General features: G+C 40.4%; 1 protein-coding gene across 2 annotated transcripts in view; it reads right to left on the bottom strand.

Annotated features, from left to right (window-relative positions):
* Positions 1-23,143, bottom strand: part of Ranbp17 (RAN binding protein 17) — a 316,632-nt gene that overhangs the window by 26,562 nt on the left and 266,927 nt on the right. For both annotated transcript variants that reach the window (XM_060363875.1, XM_060363876.1), the window contains 2 exons: positions 21,977-22,115; positions 6,193-6,359 (listed from right to left, as the gene is read on the bottom strand). In XM_060363875.1, the coding sequence (XP_060219858.1) occupies positions 6,193-6,359; positions 21,977-22,115 (306 nt within the window). The remainder of the gene's footprint in view (positions 1-6,192; positions 6,360-21,976; positions 22,116-23,143) is intronic.

Raw genomic sequence — 23,143 nt, 5'->3', positions numbered from 1 at the left:
TTCCAGGTTTGATTACCAGCACCCACTTGGCAGCTCCAAACCTTCTGTAACTCCAGTTCCAGGGGATCTCATTCCTCTTCTGGCCTCTGTATGCACCAGGTATGCAAATGGGGCACAGACATATGCAAGGCACAAATGCCTATTGCATAAAAATAAGTACAACCTCAAAGATATTAGGGAAAGTCACAAAGATATTAGGGAAAGTCACAAAGATCACCAGTAGGTAATCATACTATCGGACTCTGATTTCCTCAAGGACACTTGTCCTCAGGTTTACACCCTCCTCACCTACCTATAGAACTAGTGAGGGCAATCGTGTACAATAATAAAGGAGAAGAAGCTCAGCTCTGTGTCAGTGGTGAGACTGGGGTCATTGACCTTTTTGTTTTCCTTTTCTTTTTGTGCCAGCTGGCCGAGAAACTCCCTTGTCCTTGCACATTGCCTCTTTGGACTATTGTCCATCTATTTTGTTCTGACTGCAGTACAAAGTTGGGTTACAGAGAGATGGTTAAGAACACTTGCTGCTCTTGCAGAGGACCCGAGTTCTGTTCCTGGCTCACAGTCACCCGCACCTTACCTCCAGGGGATCCAAAGCATTTTTCTATAGGCACTGCATTCATGTGTGCACACAAACACACAGATGTACACCTAATTTTTTAAAAAAGAGGATGAGTACTCTAAATCATTTTACTTTATGATGACCCAACTGAATTTACAATGTTCAACTTGCCTTATTATTAGTGTTCAAAACACAATACACTTTCTTAGTTGAGGAGCCATCAAATGAGGGCACATAGCTTTGTGCGTAAGTACATAAACCCTGAAGTTAAACAGACCTTTCTTAAAATGTTAGCTCTTCAGAAATGGGAGAGTGGGTGTGGGAGAGGAAGGAGACAGTGCTGGGGGAGGCACATGATCAAGAACATTATGTACATTACACACATGGATAAAAATGTCACAGCGAAACCCATTATAGGTGTAACTAGTATCTCCAAAGAGTGGGAAATAAAGACACCAACGAAGGGCGAATGACTTCCTTCTTTAGTTTACAGACTGTGGCCGTGGGAAGGATACTTGACCTCTTCTGCCTCACTTTCTCCACCTGGAAAATGATGATGCTAACATGTCTCACAAAGATACCTGATGATGACATCAGACACTGTGTGCACAAAGAACTGAAGGCAGGGCCCACACATAGGAAAGTCTTAAAGTCTTTGCCAGTATTGTTTTGTATTGTTTTTTCCTAGAAAGAGCACACGGGTATATGCAGAAATTTCTGTGAAAAAGACTAAGATAATGGCAACAGAGGTAAGAACAATTGTCACAAAATCTAAGTGCCTATTTTTTTTTTTTCTTTCTGCATCTAATGACAGTCCCTTGGCTTCCTTAAGTCCTCTGGCCAAGTTATAAATGTTCTTTCAGCCTGTTTTGATCAGTCTACTGTCACGTTTTCAGTAATGAAATTGTAAACACAGCCTAAACTAGCTTATTAAATGAAGGGTATCTTTCTGAAGTCTAAGGATCCCGAGAATGGTTTCATTAATATTAGCAAATTTGGCTAATTACTTTTTAAAGAGCTAAATAAGAAATGGTAATATTTCATTTGCTTCAGTATTTTCTGTCCTCAGATTCTTGCTAAGGGTCCACAGGCCAAAGCCTCAACATCAGTTAAATATGTGTCGGCACTTTCTCCTACTTAGTATTAAGGAATGGAATCTTAAGTATGAAAGATGTCTTGTATAGTATGTCAAAATGTTGAGCAATATTGCTTCAGTCTAGATCGAGAAATGAAAAAAGAGCAGATGATTTCCCTTTTGCTGTAATTCACTTTGGGATGCATGTCATGAAGAGCACTATACAAAAGCAATTTTCATTGATTGACTGACTGATTGAGGAAAAGGGTGAATGTTCTTTTGCGTCCCTACTGAAGTATGATTCTTATAGCTCCTGACAGCTTTTCACAATTTCTAGTTAAATGGCATGCTAACAAACAAGTAAATAAATAATAAGTAAATGAAAGAAAAAAGAAAAAAAAAGAGAAAGAAAATCATACTTAGAACCTCTCTGCATTTTTAAGAGAGCTGACTTGAGCCAAATGGCTGAGTGGACTAGGCTGGGCAAGAGACACTCAAATCTAACGGCTCTAATTCTCTTAGGCAATGAAGTTCATCAGCATGCTATCTGCATAACACACTCAGTGACAGCGCAGGCCATGGGGGCTGCTCTTCTCCCACAGGAGGTACTGCTCTTTCTAGAGTATTCAAGGAGATTCTGATGCAGACAAGATTCTGCCTCAGCGTCCTTAACATTTCAAAACAATTCATCATGTCTCTAAAATGGTTTATCAATTTTATACTCATCTAATTTGGGCACAGCTTTTGTCTTTTCATATGCCAGAATGAATGCTATCTACTGGTTATGAATGCAAATATTTAACAAAACCAGTAATGAAACTGAAAAAATATACAAATGTTATCTACAAATTCTTACAGCATATTACTCTCACCTTCTACAATCTGACCGCTTATACTGCTAAGCTCTTTAAGTTTTTAGTTTATTCTCCAACTGACATAAAAATACTTGGGAAATTCTTCTTTCCTAAATTATGCAAACTGGGTTTTTCTCATGTTAAGTCGAAGTGATCCTAGTAAGCCAACAACTCTTACCTCAAACACTCACTTAAATTCAATGACTCCTCATATGAAATAAATTTTAATCCTTGCAGACCTACATCTGCTCACAAACTATGGAAGATCTATAGTCATGTGACAGGTCATAATAATTGCACTTCCGGTGAGAGGCACACAAATGGCCAGGGCCGTGAAGATATGGGCTTTTCTGTGGACACTTGAGGACATCACCTTTGCAGTTTGGGATTAACACTCTCCATGCAGTTACCAAGTATGTCTAGGGTGGGAGGAAAACAGTTCAAACAGTAAATAATTGCAGTATCATTGCATCCGTTTAGTTTAAAGAGCTGACAAGCCCTCTCTAAACTCCAGGCACAATTAGTCATTAGGGTCTAGTTTTTCAGCACTGTTAAGCAATTTGTAACCCATTCCTTTTAATAGGGTTAGGCATTACTTAACGACACAGATGCCTTGAAAAGTGAAACCTCAAGTTATGAAGCAGCAACCTTGTTCATTACCTTCTGTGATAGGCAAATCATCTATAAAAACAGCATTTAATGGGCAACCAATGAATAATCAATGGCTCACTTTTCATCTGAGTGTGAAAATGAGAATAATCTAATACAAGTCCCACTGGTGAGAGTCTGAATCTTGGTTCTGCCACTCTTCAGGGCTGATTTATAAGGTCTTGGAAAGCTGATGTAAACAGATGATCAATGGGCCCATCCCTGCTCATAATAACCCCCAACTGGCCCACTCCCTCTTTTTCAGGTCCATCCCTTCAGGCTATTAGCTCTGTCCAGCTAATTCTTCCCACTACTCCTGCCTGCTGCTTTTACTCTGGCCATCCGTTCAGTCCAGCAGACTCAGAAGTAATTTTATACGCAGCAGAGAGCGGGTGGAATTGATTTTTCACTCAGTACTCAGTTCCCATCTGAATAATTATCAATTTTACTGCCTCATAAAGGGAAGAGTCAAAATTTCAAATCAATTCAAAAGAGCTTTTGAGACGACGAAAACTGTGCATGAGAATAGAGGTCAAAGTTGTCAGTGACCTAAGGAGATGATGTCAGATATTACTATACCCAACAGTTGACATCAGAGGCACTCAAGATGATATAACCTAGTGCTAATGCAAATCATATTTATGCTGACTACCAGAGACCAGTCATTAATATTTAAAATGTTATCTGAAAGCTTACATCCCAAATAAATAGAATGTATTCTACTGCTTAATAGAGATATATCACTACTTAGTCATATGCTATAAAGTGAAAGATTACCAAGTCTTATTAACACACAGAAATTGCTTAAACCAACAAATGCATGGAGATTCTGAGTAAACACACACTGGCTGATCTCCTGCACAGTCATATTGCTTGCTTGCAGCCTATTGATTTTTGCTAAAATTTTCAACCAACTTAGAAGTGTCTGCCCAAAGCTGATGGGACAATACTGTGATGATGACCGACTACTAGCAGGAATGTCTTGGTGGCAGATTTGTCCTTTGTCATGGGAGGCGGGGCCTGATTTCTAGCGGATCCTTGGGTATTTGCTATCTTAGATGCTCCAAGTCAGTGGTCTTCAGCCTTCTCCATGCTGAAGACCCACAGGGCTGCAGCGTACTGCCACTGCCAGCCCTCAAGTACCCGTAGAGAAGTGCACCTAACCAAAACAGAGTGTGTATTCTGCACAGGCATCCAAGTGATGAGAGACCTTGAGGCTCCGTGGTCTGAGTTGTAAGAATGTGGGCTATGGAGCTAAACAGACCTTGCTTCCAATTCCAATTCCATTACTTTCTAGAATCTTGAGGCACCCAGGATACTGATCTGTAAAACTGGGGATCATGACAGCCACATTTCTAGGTCGTTGTGGAGTCTATATAAAAGAATTCTCTAATAGTTCTCCCCTTCTGTGTCAGTCTCTATTATTACTATGTTAACAGAACTGTAGCATAACTGATTATTTTGTATCTTTACAAATATTGTTTTTGTACTTTGTAAACAATAAATGAACAGACCATTCAGATCCATAAGAGGTCCATATCTCTAGCCCCACCCAAAGCCAGTCACTACTGCAACAAGTCAGAGTAGATACAGCCCTCATGTGCCTTCTTGGAGAAGGCTGAGGATCACTGACTTCGAGTAAGCCATCAATGAGATAACAGATGCTCATGGATAAGCTAGAAATCACATTCACCAGATTCTCAATAAACTATCTTATTTTTTACATTACTAACTAGTTGAATAGTTTTAGGGCTACCGCATATAGTTATAGGCCTGAAGTAATTAAGTTCTTTTCCAGTAACCCAAAATATGAATGAATTATACTCCTGTCATCCATCCTTGGAATGCAACTAGTTAACTGAAATGTCACTTTAATAAGACTCTCATAATTTCATTTCAATCCTAGCAAAACATTAAAGTCAGGAAGGAAACCTCTTCCATGAATTTCCCATTCTATTTTCATTATGTTCACATGCAGTGATATAGTCTACTGTGTAAAAGTAACCTTTACTTGCCTGATTGAATTGTGTCAGGAGGCTGATTGCCTCTATCTGCTTACTTAGGCCTCGTCGTGGCAGCTCCTAGCCTCGGTACAATCCAATCTAGGCCTAGAGTGCTTTCAGCCTCTGAGACTTCCTGCTGAAGGCTTACTACTTCCATCTGCTAACCTAGGCCTATCCTGGAAGCTTCTCTGACTAAGAAGATATTGTTCACTACTGAAAATAGAGTCAGTTGAAAAACTTACATTTGCAAATTGGACTATTATGGACATAACATGGGCGGAAGAAAACTGAAAATAGTATACAGATATTCTCCAAATTTTGTAGAAGTAGAAACACCAATCATAGAACTTGGTGTTTTGCAAATCGGACTATTATGGGTATAACCTGGGCAAAAGAAAACTGAAAACAGTATACAGATATTCCCCAAATTTTGTGGAAGTAGAAACATCAATTGTAGTGATGGTGTGGCTGCAAAATGGCTTACTTTTCTTTGGACTATTCCTGGCATGTATCTTCATTTCTTATGTATGTTGTTTCTCAGATTGGTAGAAGTAAGTTATTTAAAACAATCACAAACTTGTGATTTGCCCATGCTAGCCAGTTAGAAAACACAACTGAAAACAAAGAAATTGAGACATTATTACGTATTCATTGGATGCTGGGGAACACTGCCTAATGTCTGAACTGCGTGACTCCTAATCTTACGCTAGAACAACTGCTGATTACACTGTCATGAGTGGACAGCTCTTAGCAAGGTGTCTGCGAGGAACGGGACTAGCCCATGACTGTCCCAGCAGCCATGTCCTTGAAGCAACACTTCACCAGGTGCTGCCCGGGGTCCAGGGAGGAAGTCCGAGTGCTGGTGTTCCACTCTTCTTAGCCTCAAAAGAACTGTCCCTTCTGCATTCTGCAGTGAGCTCGACAGTGCTGGGCTGTTTATGGATGGGTAGCCCTGAATTTGGCCACTGCACTCTCCGCTGTCAGGGAAACTATCAAGGAGAGTAAGTGCTAAACACCCTAATGAAGGGCTATGTAAGTTCAGGGGCAGGTTACCTGCTGCAGAACATCAGGGTTTTGCTGCATAAAATGCAACAGCCTCTGACCAGCCTGCATGGCCTCTCTGCTTCGAAGAGGCTTCTTCCCCTCCTTTGCGATGTGCTTGAAGAGGTAGGTGACCATGTAGTCTAAGCTCGTGCAGCAGCTGGAGGAGACGACCGTATCTGTACAAACAATAGACAACAATTCATTCCCATTACTGAACTGTTGGCTCATTCAGTACATCGTCTCCATTAGAAAACAGGATTTCAAAGCACTTGGTGAAACTCTAAACCCTTGAGAGAAGGGGTCTGGCTTCTTGTGTCGATTACAGGGCCTGGCATAGAGCAACACTAGCAAGAAAATGATTCCTGGTCTGAACTGGACAGAATTTCCCATCTGGGACTGGAACAACCCCTGTTTAATTTGACTAGTTGTTAAGCATCTATGTAGTGAAAAGTTGTGCTTCCAGGAAAATGGCTTCCAGGGAAACAGGCGCAAACCCTGCCCTGGTAACAAAAAGTTCATGGCTTTTCATTGGGGTCACTCAGTATAAAATAATGTATGAAAGAGTTGCATAGTCACATACTGCTGCTGGGATTTTTTTTTTTTTTTTTTTGGTGTGTGCACATGCGCGTGGAGGTTGCACACACATGTGGAAGCTAGAGACTGCTATCTAGTATCCTACACAACTACCTGCTAACTTAGTTTTTGGAGCAAGGACTTCTTACTGAATCAGGAGCTTACTTATTTGGTTAGCAAACCCCAGGGATCTTACATCTCCACCTTCCTGAAGCTGGGGTTACAGACTGTGCTGACATGCCTGGCTTTTCACAGGGGGAGATGGGGTCAGTGCGCTTGAGTGGCAGGTACCTCACCAGCTAAGCCCTAACTGCTGCACTGTGAGGGAAAGAGCATGTTTTAGTGGTGATCACAGTGAGCTGGATAAAGGACATGGCTTGACATAGTTTGGAAAGGTTATTTCAGTGAGATATAAGGAGAAAGTTTTTCAGGGAGACAAGAGTTAACAACATGGTGAGAATTCTGGATTTTGGAGCTGAACAGCTCTGGTTTCAAATCCCATCTTTTTCAATTATTAATTGTACTGTTACTTTGAAAGTGCTATTTTTACTTTTTCATCAACTGCAAAATATTTTGCAAAGCTGAACGAGAAAAACGTTCATCAGTAACAACTGATGAACACTGACACACCTGGGGGCTTACTACATGTTAGAGACAGTGCTAAACATTTTACATAGATTATTGTTTTTAATCTTTTAACTACAGTCCTGTAATAGTTATCCCCATTTTATAGGTGAGGAAAAAGCAACTTGTCCAAGGACATGCCCTTAGAACCCTGTAAGATCAGGGTTGGACAGTGACTAAGAAGTTGGACCATGAATCTATATTGTCAATAACTATATTAGAACTAAGTATTAAGTAAAAATATACAAAATCATGAAATGCTTTTTAAAACAGTGGGGGTGGCACTAACGGTGGTAAAGTTCTTCTATAGCACACATAAACCCTGGGGGCTTGAGCCTTGACGCCCACCCAACTGAAGCAAACCAACCACCAGCCCCGTAATGGGAACTCAAACTGCAGTCACTCACAGTAAAAAGGAGGATGCACTGTGGAGGTGAGACTTTGGTTTGCATAGGAAAATGTATAGGGAATCATGACAGAAGGCTAAAGTGGGTGGATACTGGTACTTAATTTGAAAGTCAACAGAGATGTTATTTAAAGTTGTTTTTCACTTCTTTTTGTTTGTTTGCTTGTTTGTTTTTTGTTTTGAGACAGGGTTTCTCTGTGTATTCTTGGCTATCCTACACTTTGTAGAGAAGGCTGGCCTTGGAGTCATAAAGATCTCTGTCAGCTTCTGCCTCCTGAGCATTGGGACTAAAGGTGTGCATCACCACTCCCATCCCTATTCAAAGTTTTCTACACAAGTAATTGTTATGCAACCATTTATAATTTCCTTTGTACACTTAAAAATTTGACTCTAAGTTTATTTTTTCTTTGGCGACAAGGTCTCACATGACCCAAGATGTCTTCTAACTTGCTATGTAGCCAAGGATGACCTTGAACTTCTTCTCCTCCTCCAGAATCTACCTTTTCAGGGCTAGTGCTGAGACTAACAGGACTAAGCCACCATGATGGCTTTATGAGGTTCTAGGGATCCAGCCCATGACTCCATTTTTTGGTTAATAAAGACATGTTGACATAATCCCTTGCAATATTTTGATGACTAAAGAAAAACAAAAATGGCAAATAGAGTAGTCTCACAAGAGCAACAGACTGAAAAGCCTGTAATTTCTATACTTGGGAGGTAGAGGCAGGAGGATCAGCAGTTTGACTAACCTATGCTATTTGAGATCTTGTCTCAAAACAAACAAACAAACAAACCCAAGTCAAATTGAATAGAGAAAAACAAAGAAGGGGAGGAGAGGAGAGTAAACTGAGAAACAGTTCCTTACTCATCTTATATATATATATTTAGAGTTTTCCTTTTATTTATTACAATTCATTCACTTTGTATCCCAGCTGTAGCCTCCTTCTTCATCTCCTCCCAAATCCACCCATGTCCCTCATCTCCTCCCACACCCCTCTCCCAGTCCACTGATAGGGGAGGTCCTCCTCCCCTTCCCTCTGACCCTATCCTATCAGGTCTCATCAGGACTGGGTGCATTATCTTCCTCTGTGGCCTGGTAAAGCTTTCTCCCATCAGGGGAAGGTGATCAAAGAGCCAGCCACTGAGTTCATGTCAGAGAAAGCCTCTGTTCCCATTACTAGGGAACCCTCTAGGAGACTGAACTGCCACGGTCTACATTTGTGCAGGGGTTCTAGGTTATCTCTATGCATGGTGCTTGGTTTGAGTCTCAGAAAAGACCTCTGAGTTCCTTTTGGAGTTCCTGTCCCCTCCAGGTCTTTCTATCTTTCCCTTCTTTCATAAGATTCCCTGGCTATGAGTCTCAGCATCCGCTTCGATACCCTGCTGGGTGGAGTCTTTTAGAGGTCCTCTGTGGTAGGCTCCTGTCCTGTTCCCTGTGTTTTCCTTCTTCTGATGTCTATCCCATTTGCCTTTCTGAATGAGGACTGAACATCTTACTCAGGATCCTCCTTCTTGCTTAGCTTGTTTAGGTGTATAGATTTTAGCATGTTTATCCTATATTATATGTCTAATATCCACTTATAAGTGAGTATATATACCATGTGTCTTTCTGCTTCTTGTATACTTCACTCAGGATAACACATACAAGAGAGGATGTGGTGTAAGGGGAACCCTCCTCCATTCCTGGTGGGAATGTAAACTTGTACAACCACTTTGGAAATCAATCTGGTGCTTTCTCAGAAAATTAGGAATAGTGTGTGTTACCTCAAGATCCAGGTATACTACTCCTAGGCATATATCCAAAAGATGCTCAAGTATACAACAAAGACATTTGCTCAACCATGTTTGTAGCAGCTTTATTCGTAATAGCCAGAATCTGGAAACAACCCAGATGTCACTCAATTGAGGAATGGATACAGAAATTGTGGTACATTTACACAATGGAATACTACTCAGCAATTAAAAACAAGGAAATTGTGAAATTTGTAGGTAAATGAATGGAACTAGAAAAGATCATCTTATGTTTGATAGATCAGAGGTGAAAGAGGGACTTAAAGGATGCAAAGTTAAACTAGTCTGAGAGAATATTCCAGAGAAGGTTCCAACACCAGAAGTAACACCCCAGCTTGAAAATGGTCATGTAATTATGGACCCATGTCCTAGAAATAGAAAAGAAAAGGTTGTGGGCTTCTGAGATACAGACAGGATGATGGGAGCCACACAGCATCCCAAGGAATGAGAGGCTGAAGAAAGGTCATGGTATGGACAATAGTTCTGGAATACAGACGGTTAAGAAATCTTTTAAGAAAGAAGCCTTCTCCGGCTTCTCAAAGCTATGGAATTTATCTACTAGATAACTCACTCTTTATCATACCCCACACCTAGGCCTTCTCTGTAGGAAGAAACCCTGTGCTCTAACTTTGGGAGGAAGCCCAGGAATCAAACACTCATTTCTTGAGTTGTTTTCCTTGTTATTTCTCCTTTATTTTTCTACATTTGAAGCCTCGATCACGGAAGTAAAGAGCAATATGCTATCAATCATACACAAACTTTAAAGACTTCACGTAATTTGGTGACCACACTGCCATGCAAGTTGCATTAAAAGGATCCAATCCACTGAGTCAGCTGTGGAAAAGCCAGGTAAACACTTTAGATTCAAAGGTTGGAGCGCACAGCTTTGCAATAAAAGTGAGGGGTTCCATTATGGTTGATTTATGGTTGGGCTTTGAAAAGGATAAATGTTATTTCCAGGTAGGTTTTTTCCCCCCCAAGACAGGGTTTCTCTGTGTAGCCTTGGATATCCTGGAACTCACTCTGTAGAACAGACTGACCTTAAACTCACAGAGATTCATATGCCTGCCTCTGTCTCCTGAGTGCTGGGGTTAACGGCTTGCTTGTGCCACAGCGCCTGGCATTTCCAGGTAGTTTTAAATGTGTGGAATTATGAGAATCACAGGAATTTGGTCAAAGCAGGATGAACAGTTCTGAAGATGAAACATTAGCATTACCATTTCTTACCTGCAGAGGAAACTATCCTGTGAGACAATGACTTCTCAAAAAATGAACAGGTACTGCTGATTTTTAAATTTTATGCTACTCCTTGGGTTTTAGAATATTTTGAAAACAATTACATCTGTAAGCTAGACAAGTTTGGAAATGTTTTGACACCCATTAGGTACTCTGTCCTCTCTCGCAATTTGCTGTTTGGCACCGAGACAGACCAGTGCTCTGGCTCTCTTGCAAGTGGTCTCTGCAGGAAGTGCACACGTCATTAATAGCCCTCCTGCTTACTAAGACCCACCACAGAAAGCTGCTCTGAAAAGTTAGCTGTGTACACGAGCTGCACAACAGAGAATCGGGAGGATGATAATGGGGCTGAGTTAAAATCTGGCTTTAGTTCAGAGCTCACCACAGCACAAGGGAGGATGGCCTTGGAAAAATGTTGTCTGAAAGGTAATTTCCAAGACAAAGGATCACAGGAGAGGAACGGCAGTTTTGATAAGAGGCAAGCATACATCAAAGCTGTTCTTTTGAACTGTCTGACTTCACATCCTTAGCGTGCAATACACACAGCCCAAGCTCACACTGCTGTGAAGCTTGACCATGATCTACAGAATGTACAGACTGGGACAGTGCTCCCCCATATCGCATTTACCCCCTTTCCATTTCCTAAGCATTTTCTTAGCCTTCAATCCCTTAAATACAAAGCCTACCTACCAAACTAATCCACAGCTGTCTTCTCTCTTTAGCACTATTTGTGGTGGGAAAAACTAAGGTACAATCCCTCTAAACATCAACGGTTCACTCTGATATCAATACTGAACATCTAGTCAAGGATGCTAGGAATGGCAACATTTACAATCATTTCACTGATAACAAATAGGTCTGGTGGTGTGTAGCTGACTGAACTTTTTGCTTGCCTTCACTTTTGCTAGCTAGTACTTACGCCACTAAGTGCTCAGCCAGCCAGTCCAGCTGGTCCCCATTTGGCATGTTGTGCTATCCTTGACTTGCTCTTGGACTACATTCCTACCACACAGCTGATCCCAGGACCCACCTCACATCACTGCTTCAGAAACCGCCGCACTCAGTCTCCGCTCACCACCTCATTTTAATTACTTATTTAACACTTACGACTGGCTATTTTCTTGTGTAAGTATTTCACTTGCTGTATTTCACTTGCTGTTCAGAAGCTTTCATGTCTTATTCCCCTCAGTATTGCCAAGGTCTACAATACTACTTGGTATGTAGTATTCGTATGAGTGCTAATTATTGAATGAATGAGTTGGAAATCATTTCTAGGTCCAGGGCTTTCTCTACATTTGTAAAAGAATGAGGGTGGTAGGGGATAGGTCCTTAAAAAGTTAGCTGAGAGCCAGCTGTGGTGGTGCGTGTCTTTAATCCAAGCACTCAGGAGGAGACAGAGGTTGGCGTTTGGGTGAGGGATATGGACATAAGTCTCTGTGAGTTAGAGGCCACGCTGGTCTATAGAATGAAATCCAGGCTAGCCAGAGCTACAAGGTGAGACCCTGTTTAAAAACAAACGAGCAAAATGTAACCCAAGACTACAAACATTAATGAATGCCAACTAACTACATTTAAAAATGCTTCGTTTAGAATATTAGGCAAGCAACTAATCCATGACTGATTCAACTTTCTGATTCTGTCCCATTAACTTATACCAAAGCTATAGAATTGAAACCTACTTTGCATTCAAATAAAACCAGTAACTTTTTTTTTTGTTTGTGTGTCATACCAAGAGAGAAAAAAAAAATTCAAGTAACTATTTTCAACATTCAATCTTTACTGAAGGCACAGGGTCTAACCCACCTGTCATTCACCTAAGCTGCAACAATGTAAGAGGTTGAAGGCAAAACCATAAATACAAGGATAACCCTTTCTACTATGTTCCCAGCTGTCAAAACTACAACCTTTATCAGGTAGATCTAGCAGGGCTGTGCGATGAAGAGAAATGGGAAAGACTCTTAGACATACCTTTCTGAGCCATACTGTAATTATCCATATTACAGTATGAAAATATTACCTAATCAATTCTTTTAATAAGTAATTAGCAGGCACTTACTGTACTAGCCCAAGGAATAAAGAAGTGATCAAGACTTCTTTTATTGGCCAAAGGGGTCCAGCAGATACCCCTCCCCAAATATAGATGGGCATTCCTAATGGTATTGGTTCAATTCTACAGCTTGATGGGAGTAAGACCAATTATAGCTGAAGTTACCACATACTTATAGCATAAAACTAAGATAAACCTCGCCAATGTTTAACTGGAAGCTTTATCCCTACTGGCTGGTGTTCATAGTGTTGGGAGGTTTTGTGCATGCTAGCAGAGGAGAAAAATGATCATCAATCTCACCCAGCTCTGAGTAACCGTAATTACCTGCTTCCAAGATAGGCCCACAGGTGCACTAGTGGGATGAATGTCATAGAGTAAGCAGCCACTGTAAAGAAGTGGCTTTAAGGAGGGTCTGCTACATGAGGTGAAATCCATACCCAAAACAGCCAATGAGCAGGGACGTAAGATGGTCATGGGCCTAATAGAAGACCTACATTATTCTGATAAATGAACATAACAAAATGACTCCTAACGACATATTTCTATAACCATATGTCAGTGCATGACTCAGTCCTCATCAGAGAAGTTTGTTCTTCTGTAGATGGTAAATAACACAGGGACCCACAACTGGATAATGTGCAGAGTGTGAGACTCAGTCCTAAGTGAGATGTCGCTATTACACAATCTCATCAAAGCTCAGGTATCTGTGCAGAAGAGGGACTGAAAAGATCCCAAAAGCCAGGGCGGTAGATGACTTCTGGGAAAGTGTTTTCCAGATACAATACAACAGATATACATACAAACTCACAGACTGTAACAGCATATAGAAGACCTACACAAGCTTAAGACGGACAAAAATCCCAGCACGGAGAAGGGGTCACTAATCAAGAAGCTAGTCACAACTGGTGCTGCTGGGAGAGGAAAACTGCATCAATACCAGGTATATCAACGACATTCCAGGGCAGGCTTCATGCTCAGGAGTAGATGGCCAATACAAGTCAGGCTTTTTTAAAGGTTTGTTCTGTGTGCATTTTGTTTTATTTTGTAATAGAAGAGAAGGAACACGAAGCTGGGTGGGCAGGAAGGGGTAGGGGGATCTGAAAAGAGTTAGGGGAGGCATAAAGATATGATCAAACTATACTGTATGAGATTTTTCAAAGAATAAAAAAACCTATACAAAACACCACACCTCTTCCTCAGAAGGTTATGGTCCAAATGAAAATGAGGATAAGCAGTACTCCTAGAAAATTCTGCTCACTTTTGGCATACAAGATTTTCATGAGAATAAAATGAGTGAACACAAGAACCTATGACAGAATCAGGCACACAGGATGTGTCCAGTGTCACCGCGTACACGACAATGGGACTTAAATTTCAGCACCCCTTTATAATGCTGTTTTGTCAAGATCCTGTTGAAATGCAGATCCCAGGCCTGATGAACATCACACTTTGAGACTATCAGAGCTGCTTGCAACTGATTCAGAACCCTCAGTACTGCTATGCTGTAAGATAACAGAATGTCAAGCTAAACTGTAATAACAAAAGACAAGACTTCTGCTTCTTCCCACGAAGGATTAACTGCTATGAGGATTTCCCCTCCTGCCATAAACAACCAGAAACAGGACAAAATATATGAAACAACAGTTTTCAATTACTGCACAACAAGAAGTATAGGACTATTAAACCGGAGGAGAGGGAAATGAATGAGCTAATACTTACAATTGCTGCAGCGCACTGCCCAAAGCAGACTAGACGGCAGGACAGGAAGGGCAACCCAAATAAAGCCAAGTGGTCTCAGTGAGTCAGAGACTAACAGACCACAATGTGGGAGACCGAGGCAGCTACAACTGTGTACAAAGTACCAGAGTGTGAGAATTACAGAGAAAGGTGGTTATAGATATCTGTAAGGGAGTTTCCCTAGTGCCTTCCTTGGAAGTATGAGAAGAAACTCACCAAAGCTGCAAAGCTGGAGACCCAAAGATTCCTAATGAACCCAAAGGGCCAGAATGGTTCCTGGGAAGTTTGTAATGCAAGGAGTACTTCCTTTAAGTGTTGCACATAGTATGGGGCTCAACTACTCCAAAATAAATGCTGCCACTATAGCTGAAATAAATGAAATTAACTACAAACTGACTCAACTCAAAGAACGAAATCCAAAATATTTTTTTTTTAGATTTATTTATTTATTATGATACAGTATTTTGCCTGCATGTGTGCCTGCAGGCCAGAAGAAGGCACCAGATCTCATTATAGATGGCTGTGAGCCACCAAGTCGTTGCTGGGAATTGAACCCAGGACATCTGGAAGAGTAGCCAGTGCTCTTAACCTCTGAGCCATCTCTCTCCAGGCCTGAAATTCAAAATCTTAATCAAATACCATGCAAAATAAAAGTCGCAATATCTGATATTCAGTAAAAAAATAGAGCCATACATAAAAATATGACCCACAACAAGAAAAATAAATCAGTAGAAAAATATGTAGAAATTACTTTAATAGACAAAGATCTAAAATTATTTCTTCTTATAAAACTTATAAACAGTATCAAAGTTAAAGGAAAACATAAGCTTAATGAGAAAATAGAAGATACAAAAAAGACCAAAGGTTAGAGTAATAGTTCAGTTTGTAGTACTAGCTTTTCAGAAGGCTGGAACAGGGTAAGTACTGGAGCCCAAGGGCTCATGGTCAGCGCAGGCAATGAAGTGACACCCTGTATTACAGAGGGAGAGAGGGAGAGAGAGAGAGAGAGAGAGAGAGAGAGAGAGAAAGAGAGAGAGAGAAAAGGGAGAGGGAGAGAGAGAAATGGGATTTCTAGAGAATAAAACTATAATATTGAATAAAAAGGAACAACATTGGGACTGGGCAGTGGTGGATCATGGCTTTATCCTACACTTGGAAGGCAGAGGCAGGCAGATCTCTGGGTTTGAGGCCTTCTTGGTCTACAGAAATAGTTCCAGGACACCAGGGCTACACAAAGAAACCCTGTCTCAAAAACAAAAACAAAAACAAAAAACAAAAACAACTCCCCTAAAAAAAAAACCTAAAAAAGTACAACACTGATAGCTTAACTATTGTAGAACAATATGTGAACTTGACATACAACTATAGAAATTAGTAAAATTGAACAACAACAACAATAATAATAATGATAAAAGAACCCCCAAACAAAAAAAACGGCACAATTGAGCTAACAGGCTACCAAGAGGCTTAGAGCACATATGTAGACTGTAGTTTGGGGATGAAATGGAGACACAGACTGTGGTTGTTCAAAAGCATACTGCATTGACATTTTGAAGCATTCTGGAATTTTAGTTTCTTTAAAGAACACAGAAATAAGAATGTGTTTTTATTTTACTCCCAGGTGTAGAGACGTGGGGCTGCTTCGGACTGTCCTCAGCAGCTGACCACGATCTACCCCGAGCTCTAGCAGAGGCATGGTTTTGCCAGCTGTGTTTCTGCTATTGTGTGACATTTGGAATTCTGGGAACTCTTCAGAGGCTATATAAATGTGAGCGCCAAGAGGCAGGGTCAGGGTTGTTGGTCATTCCGGGAGGCTGGTTTGGGTTTGTTAGTAGCCAGTCAAAGAAGAGACAAAGGAAAGAATTCAAGGAGTTTCCTAATTCCTCTCTCCCCTCTCTCCCTGTTTCTCTCCTATCTACTGATAAGGTGTGAAACTGGGATGCAGGAATGGATAAAGGGTGGGAAAAAGAGGAATCCACAAAGTAGCAAAGAGCAGCTACAGTACACAGTGGGTGAGGCATGGTAGCACACGACTTTAATTTCAGTGCTAGGGAGGCAGAAGCAGGTAGAGCTATGTGAGCTCAGGGCTACCCAGAGATACAGTAAGACTGTCTCAAAAACCAAGGCAAATAAAAGTAAACTTTGGTAAGATTATTTGAGTATGTTCAGTTTAAACAGATACCACACCGATAAATAAAGGCAGTTCATAAACACAGGAAGATAAAGGATTGGCTCGTTTAAAATATTTAATTAGACCTGAACAAGCTGCCGAATGTCTGCAATCCCAGCTACACAGAGGCAAAGGCAGCAAGAGTTTAAGTTCAGGGCCAGAATGGACTATACAAAGAAGCATAGTTGTCTGAAAAGCAACCAACCAAACAACAGACCACCACCACCAACAACAAAAAATCCTTTCTACTGGTTTAAACCCAATAAATTAAAACAAGTAGGTTCAATCTAAACAAAAAGATGGAAGAAAAAGGCAAATAAAAAACAAAGATCAAGTAGGAAAGGAAACATGAACACTGCAGACTCAGACCTGAATATATGGGGAGTTAAACCTAACACCTGAAACTATTTAAACAGCAGAAAACATCAGCTCTGATAAACAAGTCTAATCCTAGCTACATGATGTACACAGGAGAACGTCCATGTCTTAGTCTCCAGAAACTGTGAACATACTAGCCTTCACAGTGGGAATTAGGCTGATATTACCCAAGAAAGCCCCAGTGTAAACCTAAGGGTCCTTAGAAGGGGAAGAAAGAGTCAGTCAAAAGATTTTTTTTTTTTTTTTTTTTTTTTGTAGAATTCTGAGATGATCAAGATGTTGGGCCACAAACCACGGACTATAGATGTCTATATCTCTCGAGACATATATCCTTGCTGACATCCTTATTTAACTCAGTGAGACCTATACCAGACATAGAAGGTATAAAACAGCAATGAAATACATTTAGGTTTTAAGGTATCAAGTCCCTGACAGTTATAGCAGAAATAAGAAATGCATGTGCTGAGCTGGGCAGTGGTGGCGCATGCCTTAAATCCCAGCATGTGGGAGGCAGAGGCAGGCAGATCTTGATGGGTTTGAGGCCAGCCTGGTCTACAGAGTGAGTTCCAGGACAGCCAGGGCTACATAGAGAAACCCTGTCTTGAAAAACCAAATCAACCAATTAAATAAACAAATAAAAAGAAATGCATGTGCTCTATAATCAAAGAATATCAATTTTAAATATAAAGGCGCATTTATAAGACAGTAAGAGGATGCTGGGTGGTGAGACGGGTCAGGGAAGGGTGCTTACTGCCAAGCTTCATAACCTAAGCTTGGTCCCCGGGATTGTCACGGTTGAAAGAGAGAACTGACCCCTGCAAGTTGTCCTCTGACCTCCATATGAACACTGGCAAATGCACCAGTAAATAAATAAATAAATAAATAAATAAATGCATATATTTATTTATTACAAATAAATATATGTAATAAGAAAACCCATGATGTTATTAGAACATTCAGAGAGAAGAAATTTGCCACAGATTGTGAGGGTAATTTTGTAATAATAAAAAGGTAAGTTCATCAAAGGAATACCATAATTTTAAATATTCATGCACCTGATAGGAGCTTTGAAATATTTAGTAGAAAAAGTGACAGAACTAAACAGAGGCAGAGACCTAGAACAGATCTGTAATTATAGTTAAGACTTTAGTATTTTTCTCTTGCCAATTCACAGAACAAGTAGATAAAAGAAATTATGCAACCAACTAGTAAGAATATAGATTTTTAGAAAGTCATTAATCAGCTGGGCAGTGGTGGTGCAGGCCTTAAATCCCAGCACGCAGGGAGGAAGAGGCCATAGACAAACCCTGTCTCAAAAAACCAAAATAAAAAATACAAATAAACCATTGAGTATATTCTATGAACATAATGGAATAAAATTACACTCCATTACAGAATAAAGAACATCTTCAAATAATTGAAAACTAATCATTACGTTTCAAAGAAATCACCTAATGCTCAAATGAAAATCAGTAGGACGCAGCCGGGCATGGTGGTGCACACCTGTAATCACAGCACTCGAGGAGCCAGAGGCAGCTGGATCCCTGTGAGTTCAAGGTCAGCCTGGTCTATAAATTGAGTCTGGGACAGAGAAGGCTACACAGAGAAACCCTGTCTTGAAAAAAAAAACACAAAAAACACAAAACCCCCCAAACCAATAAAAACAAAGAAGAAAATCAGCAGGACAATAAAGAGACTTTTCTGGTCGTTCTGTCAAATAGCCTTCTGGGTACTCATGCTTATACCCACAAATTTGAACTGTTCTTAACTTTGGTTAAAGAAGCTTCTTTCTGCCATGGAAAGCTGAGGCTCAAAACTGATCAAAGTGCCAAGAATGAGTGACTATAGGTACTTATCCCTAAATGGGACATCTGCATCAAGTCCTCAATTCCTAAGACCCAGGGGACATCTCAGAAGAGGGGTGCAGGAAGAATTAAGTGCTGGAGGACATGGAGAAATGCTGTCTGCTGGGCATGACATGGCCAATGGACTCCTCAACTCACAGCAGCTGTGGCTACCTGCAGAATAAGCCAGTCAAAACTCAAGGAAAGACTGGGGTGAGACTCAAGAAACCCACCCAAGCCAAAGAACTATTAGGAGTTGATGGCCCCTGGGGAAGACAGCAATTGCTCTTTCAGGGTATCCACCGTTAGGTTTGCAAGCTCCAATAGATGGCCCCACCCATGAGCATATGGCATGCAGCACTGCCTGAGCTCAAAAAAAAACTAAGAAAAAGGGCAAGTTGGGTGGGATCTGAGGAAAGTTCAGGTGTGGTGAGTAGGGTGCAGGTACAGAGATACGCCACATATACATGTTATGAGATCCTCAAAGAACGGATGACATATTAAGACATCTTTGAGTAACAGCAAATCAGAATACGTATAATCTTTGAGATATGCTCATAGTAGTGCTGATGCAGTGTATGTATATACTATAAAAGAAGATCTAAAGGTCTAAAATCAATGAGCGATACGTTCATCTGAAAACAAGACTAGAAAGAGAAAGCAAAGTAAACTGAAGAAGGAAAGACTGTACCTAGAGAATAAAAATCAGAAAAATCATCAAATGAAAACACTATAGATAGAGTGGTGATGAGGAGAGGAAAAGGTATGGGTCAATGACCAGTATCAGGACATCACTGTAGAGACTACTGACACACCGACAGCAGGTGGACATTATAGATAAGGAGATTAATACAGACAGACAATTAAGACACACTGGATAGCAGACAGATACTAGAAATTCAATGACATCCTGAGCAAAATTCCCCTCCTCTTTTGTTTGAAGGTAGGGGTGGGGAAACACAAGAAACTGACAGGTTAATCCTACAATTTCTATGAAAAGGCAAAGAACTCACAGTTACAATAATTTTTAAGAGAACAATATTAAAGGACTGTACTTCAGCATTTAAGGGCTAGTATAAGACAAGTAAAAGATAAAAGGTTCTAGAACAATCAAGTGTTTATGTTTTAAAAGAATGTTTGATTCCTAAAGCATAGGTAAAAATTTAATTGAAATGAATCATAGATTTAAACATGAGAGCCAAACTGATAATACTTTTGGAAGAAAATGGGAAATCTTTATGGCTTCAGGCTAAAGAAGTATTGGATTTCTTCAATAGAAACTTCTCCTTTATAGATGCTATTGTTAGGAAAACACAAGGACATGTCATGGGCGGAAATTATTTGTGAATCTTATCTGATTAGGAATCTGTATCCAGTGAGCACAGTGGTACACGCCTGTAATCCTGGCACTCTGAGAGGCAGAGGCAGGCAGATTTCTTTGAGTTTGAGGCCAGCATGGTCTACAAAGTGAGTCCAGGACAGCCAGGGCTACACGGAGAAATCTTGTCTCGAAAAAACAAACAAACAAACAAACAAACAAACAAACAAACAGACCTCCCCCCAAAAAGGAAAAAAAAGAATCTGTATCTAGAATATAACAACTTACAAATCACCAACAAAATAAACTACTCAGTTAAGAAAACAACAACAACAACAACAAACAGAGGGAATGATTTGAACAAAAACTCCATGAAGATAATGCAGGTTATGCTGTTTGGATCTCAACTTTTACCAAAGGCTCATGTGTGGCTCCGTCACTACTGCACTGAGAGTGACTGGATCATGAGGGTGCTGACTTCATGAATGGCTTAGTCATCAATGAACTCATACTGAATGTACTACCAGGGAATGGTTGAAGGAAGTTGGTTACTGAAGTGTGTCTCTGAGGTATATCATCTGACTCCAAACCTGTTCTTTTGTTCTCTTTACTTCTTGGTCACCATGAGGTTAGAAACTTTGTTCCATCAAATGCCTCCTGTCACTAGGCCCAAACTGAGGGGGACATGGGCCCACAAACCTAAATCTCTGAAACTGTGAACCAAAATAGTAACATACCTTTCTGTATGTTGACTTCTCTCAAGTATTTTGTTGCAGAAATAGAATACTGATGCAATACACAAATAACAAATAAGCATAGAAATACCCTCAAATTATTCATTGGTGATATGGAAATAAAACCACAAAAAGATTCCATTTTATATATACCACGATGGCTCAGCCTAAAAAGAATCACTGCAAGTGTATAGATGAGGAACAGCTGGGACCTTTTCTCCACTGTTGGCACAAAACACTGTAGCCACATTGAGAAATGGCATTCCAGCATAGGAAAACTGATAGCATACAACCCAGAAATCCTACCCTGGGTATTCATTCAAGGGAAACACAAAGAATTGTCACATGAAGACTTGTGCATGAATGTTCATAGTGGCTATACTCAACATAGTCAAGTAATGAAAACAATCCTACCAGCCTTCGGATGCTCTATGAATAAACAAAGCGTGGTAATCCATATGATGCAGTAATACTCAGCAAAAGGAAGGAATAAGCACACTGATCTAAAAACAACACAGATGATTCCTAAAGGCATTATGTTAAACGAAAAAACAAGATACCAATGATTTCCTGTTTTCAGAGTTCATTTATATACGATTTTAGAAAGAGAAAGACAGTAGTTTCCTTGGAGTAGGGTTAAGGGTAAGGAGTAACTCTGATGGGGACACACTAGAGCTTTGTGTAGTGATGCAAATACTTTACACACTGCTGATTCATTAATATGTATGTATTTAAACTGAATCTCAAAACTGATAAAATTACCAAAATATTAAAGTGTATTTTCCCATTTGCAAGTAACAGCTTATAAAATAATCGCTCAGTTGCACTGATAACATCTCTTTTCCCTTTATAGGACAAAAACGTCAATGAACACAAACATAGAAGAAACACGTCAAGCCTTTCCCTTGGAGAACAATGTTCTCTGTGGTCCTTACCCAGAGTGGTGAGCCCCTCCGAGAGAGATGTGAGAACATACAGGAGCACAGGAGGCTCTAGGTTGGTGATGAAGCTCATGTGGTCCTGGGTGAGACATTCCAGGAGCGGATAGTAAGACTGGCTCAGTTTTCGGTATTGCTGTACAGAGAGAGAGTAAAGGTCAAGCCACATGGATACGGCACCTCAGCCTGCTAGCATCTGTACAAGGCCGACCATTTAGCCAGATTATCATTGGGTAAATGATTTATTATTTGTCACATTCTAAAGACAAGAGACAGTGCATGAGAAGACACCTGGGAAATCTCAAATGTAACATAAAACAGTATCAAGGCGTAACAATCATGGCAAATATAACCCAGAGTAGTATGACATCTAGTGAGATGAGAACATTTCTGTGAGCCTGATTACTCAAGCTGTGTTTTTCCAATCCCCACTCCAGACTCACTAAAAAAAAAAAGCTCTGAAGTGTGGCCTTGAAATAAGCATTTTTTTCATAGACGGTAAACACAGTCCTATGTCCCCTTGGGCTTGAGAACCACTGATGATTTTTTGTGAAGGAGCACAGTGTAGAGAAAAGCCCCATCAAGGAGGCTGCTGAACACGGTAACTGACTAGATTCCGGTTACTACTTTGTAAGTTTTGTTCACAGGCAGAGTGTTCAGTGAGCTTTTGCTCTGCTGCAAGGAGGCCTCAAAGCTTGGGTTGAGGTGCTGTATTCTACGCCACTGTAAGGTCCAGGACTATTTCTCACAGACGCTCTCCAGATCGTTCATGGAACTTTTGGGTAGGAGCAGGGGGGAAAGTTTCAGTTAACCCAGTGCTGAATTTGGTCACTTTAACAAGTGCTGAAAACACGTTGCGCATACAATCGCTTCTCTACAAACTGGCAGAAAATTTAAAGAATCTCTGTTGAGACAAGCCAGAGAAGTCTAGAAATTTGCATTTCCAACAAGCATCCCAGACATTTCTGAAAGGGTTTCAAAGTTTAAAGATTACTGACATACATCACAGAAGCTCAATGTCAATACAGAAAAGGGGCTAAGAAATCACATTTTAAAGGCCACGCATTTAAAAAGTGTGGCCCAGAGAAAAGAGGTGATTAACTCAAGGTAAATTACTAAATAAATTACATTTAGTATATCAGGTCGCTCAACTCTCAGTTTAAC

Source organism: Meriones unguiculatus, chromosome 11 (assembly GCF_030254825.1).
Source record: "Meriones unguiculatus strain TT.TT164.6M chromosome 11, Bangor_MerUng_6.1, whole genome shotgun sequence".
NCBI classification, from domain to species: domain Eukaryota; kingdom Metazoa; phylum Chordata; class Mammalia; order Rodentia; family Muridae; genus Meriones; species Meriones unguiculatus.
Note: the sequence above shows the minus strand (reverse complement) of the source record. Positions and strands in the feature narration are given on the sequence as shown.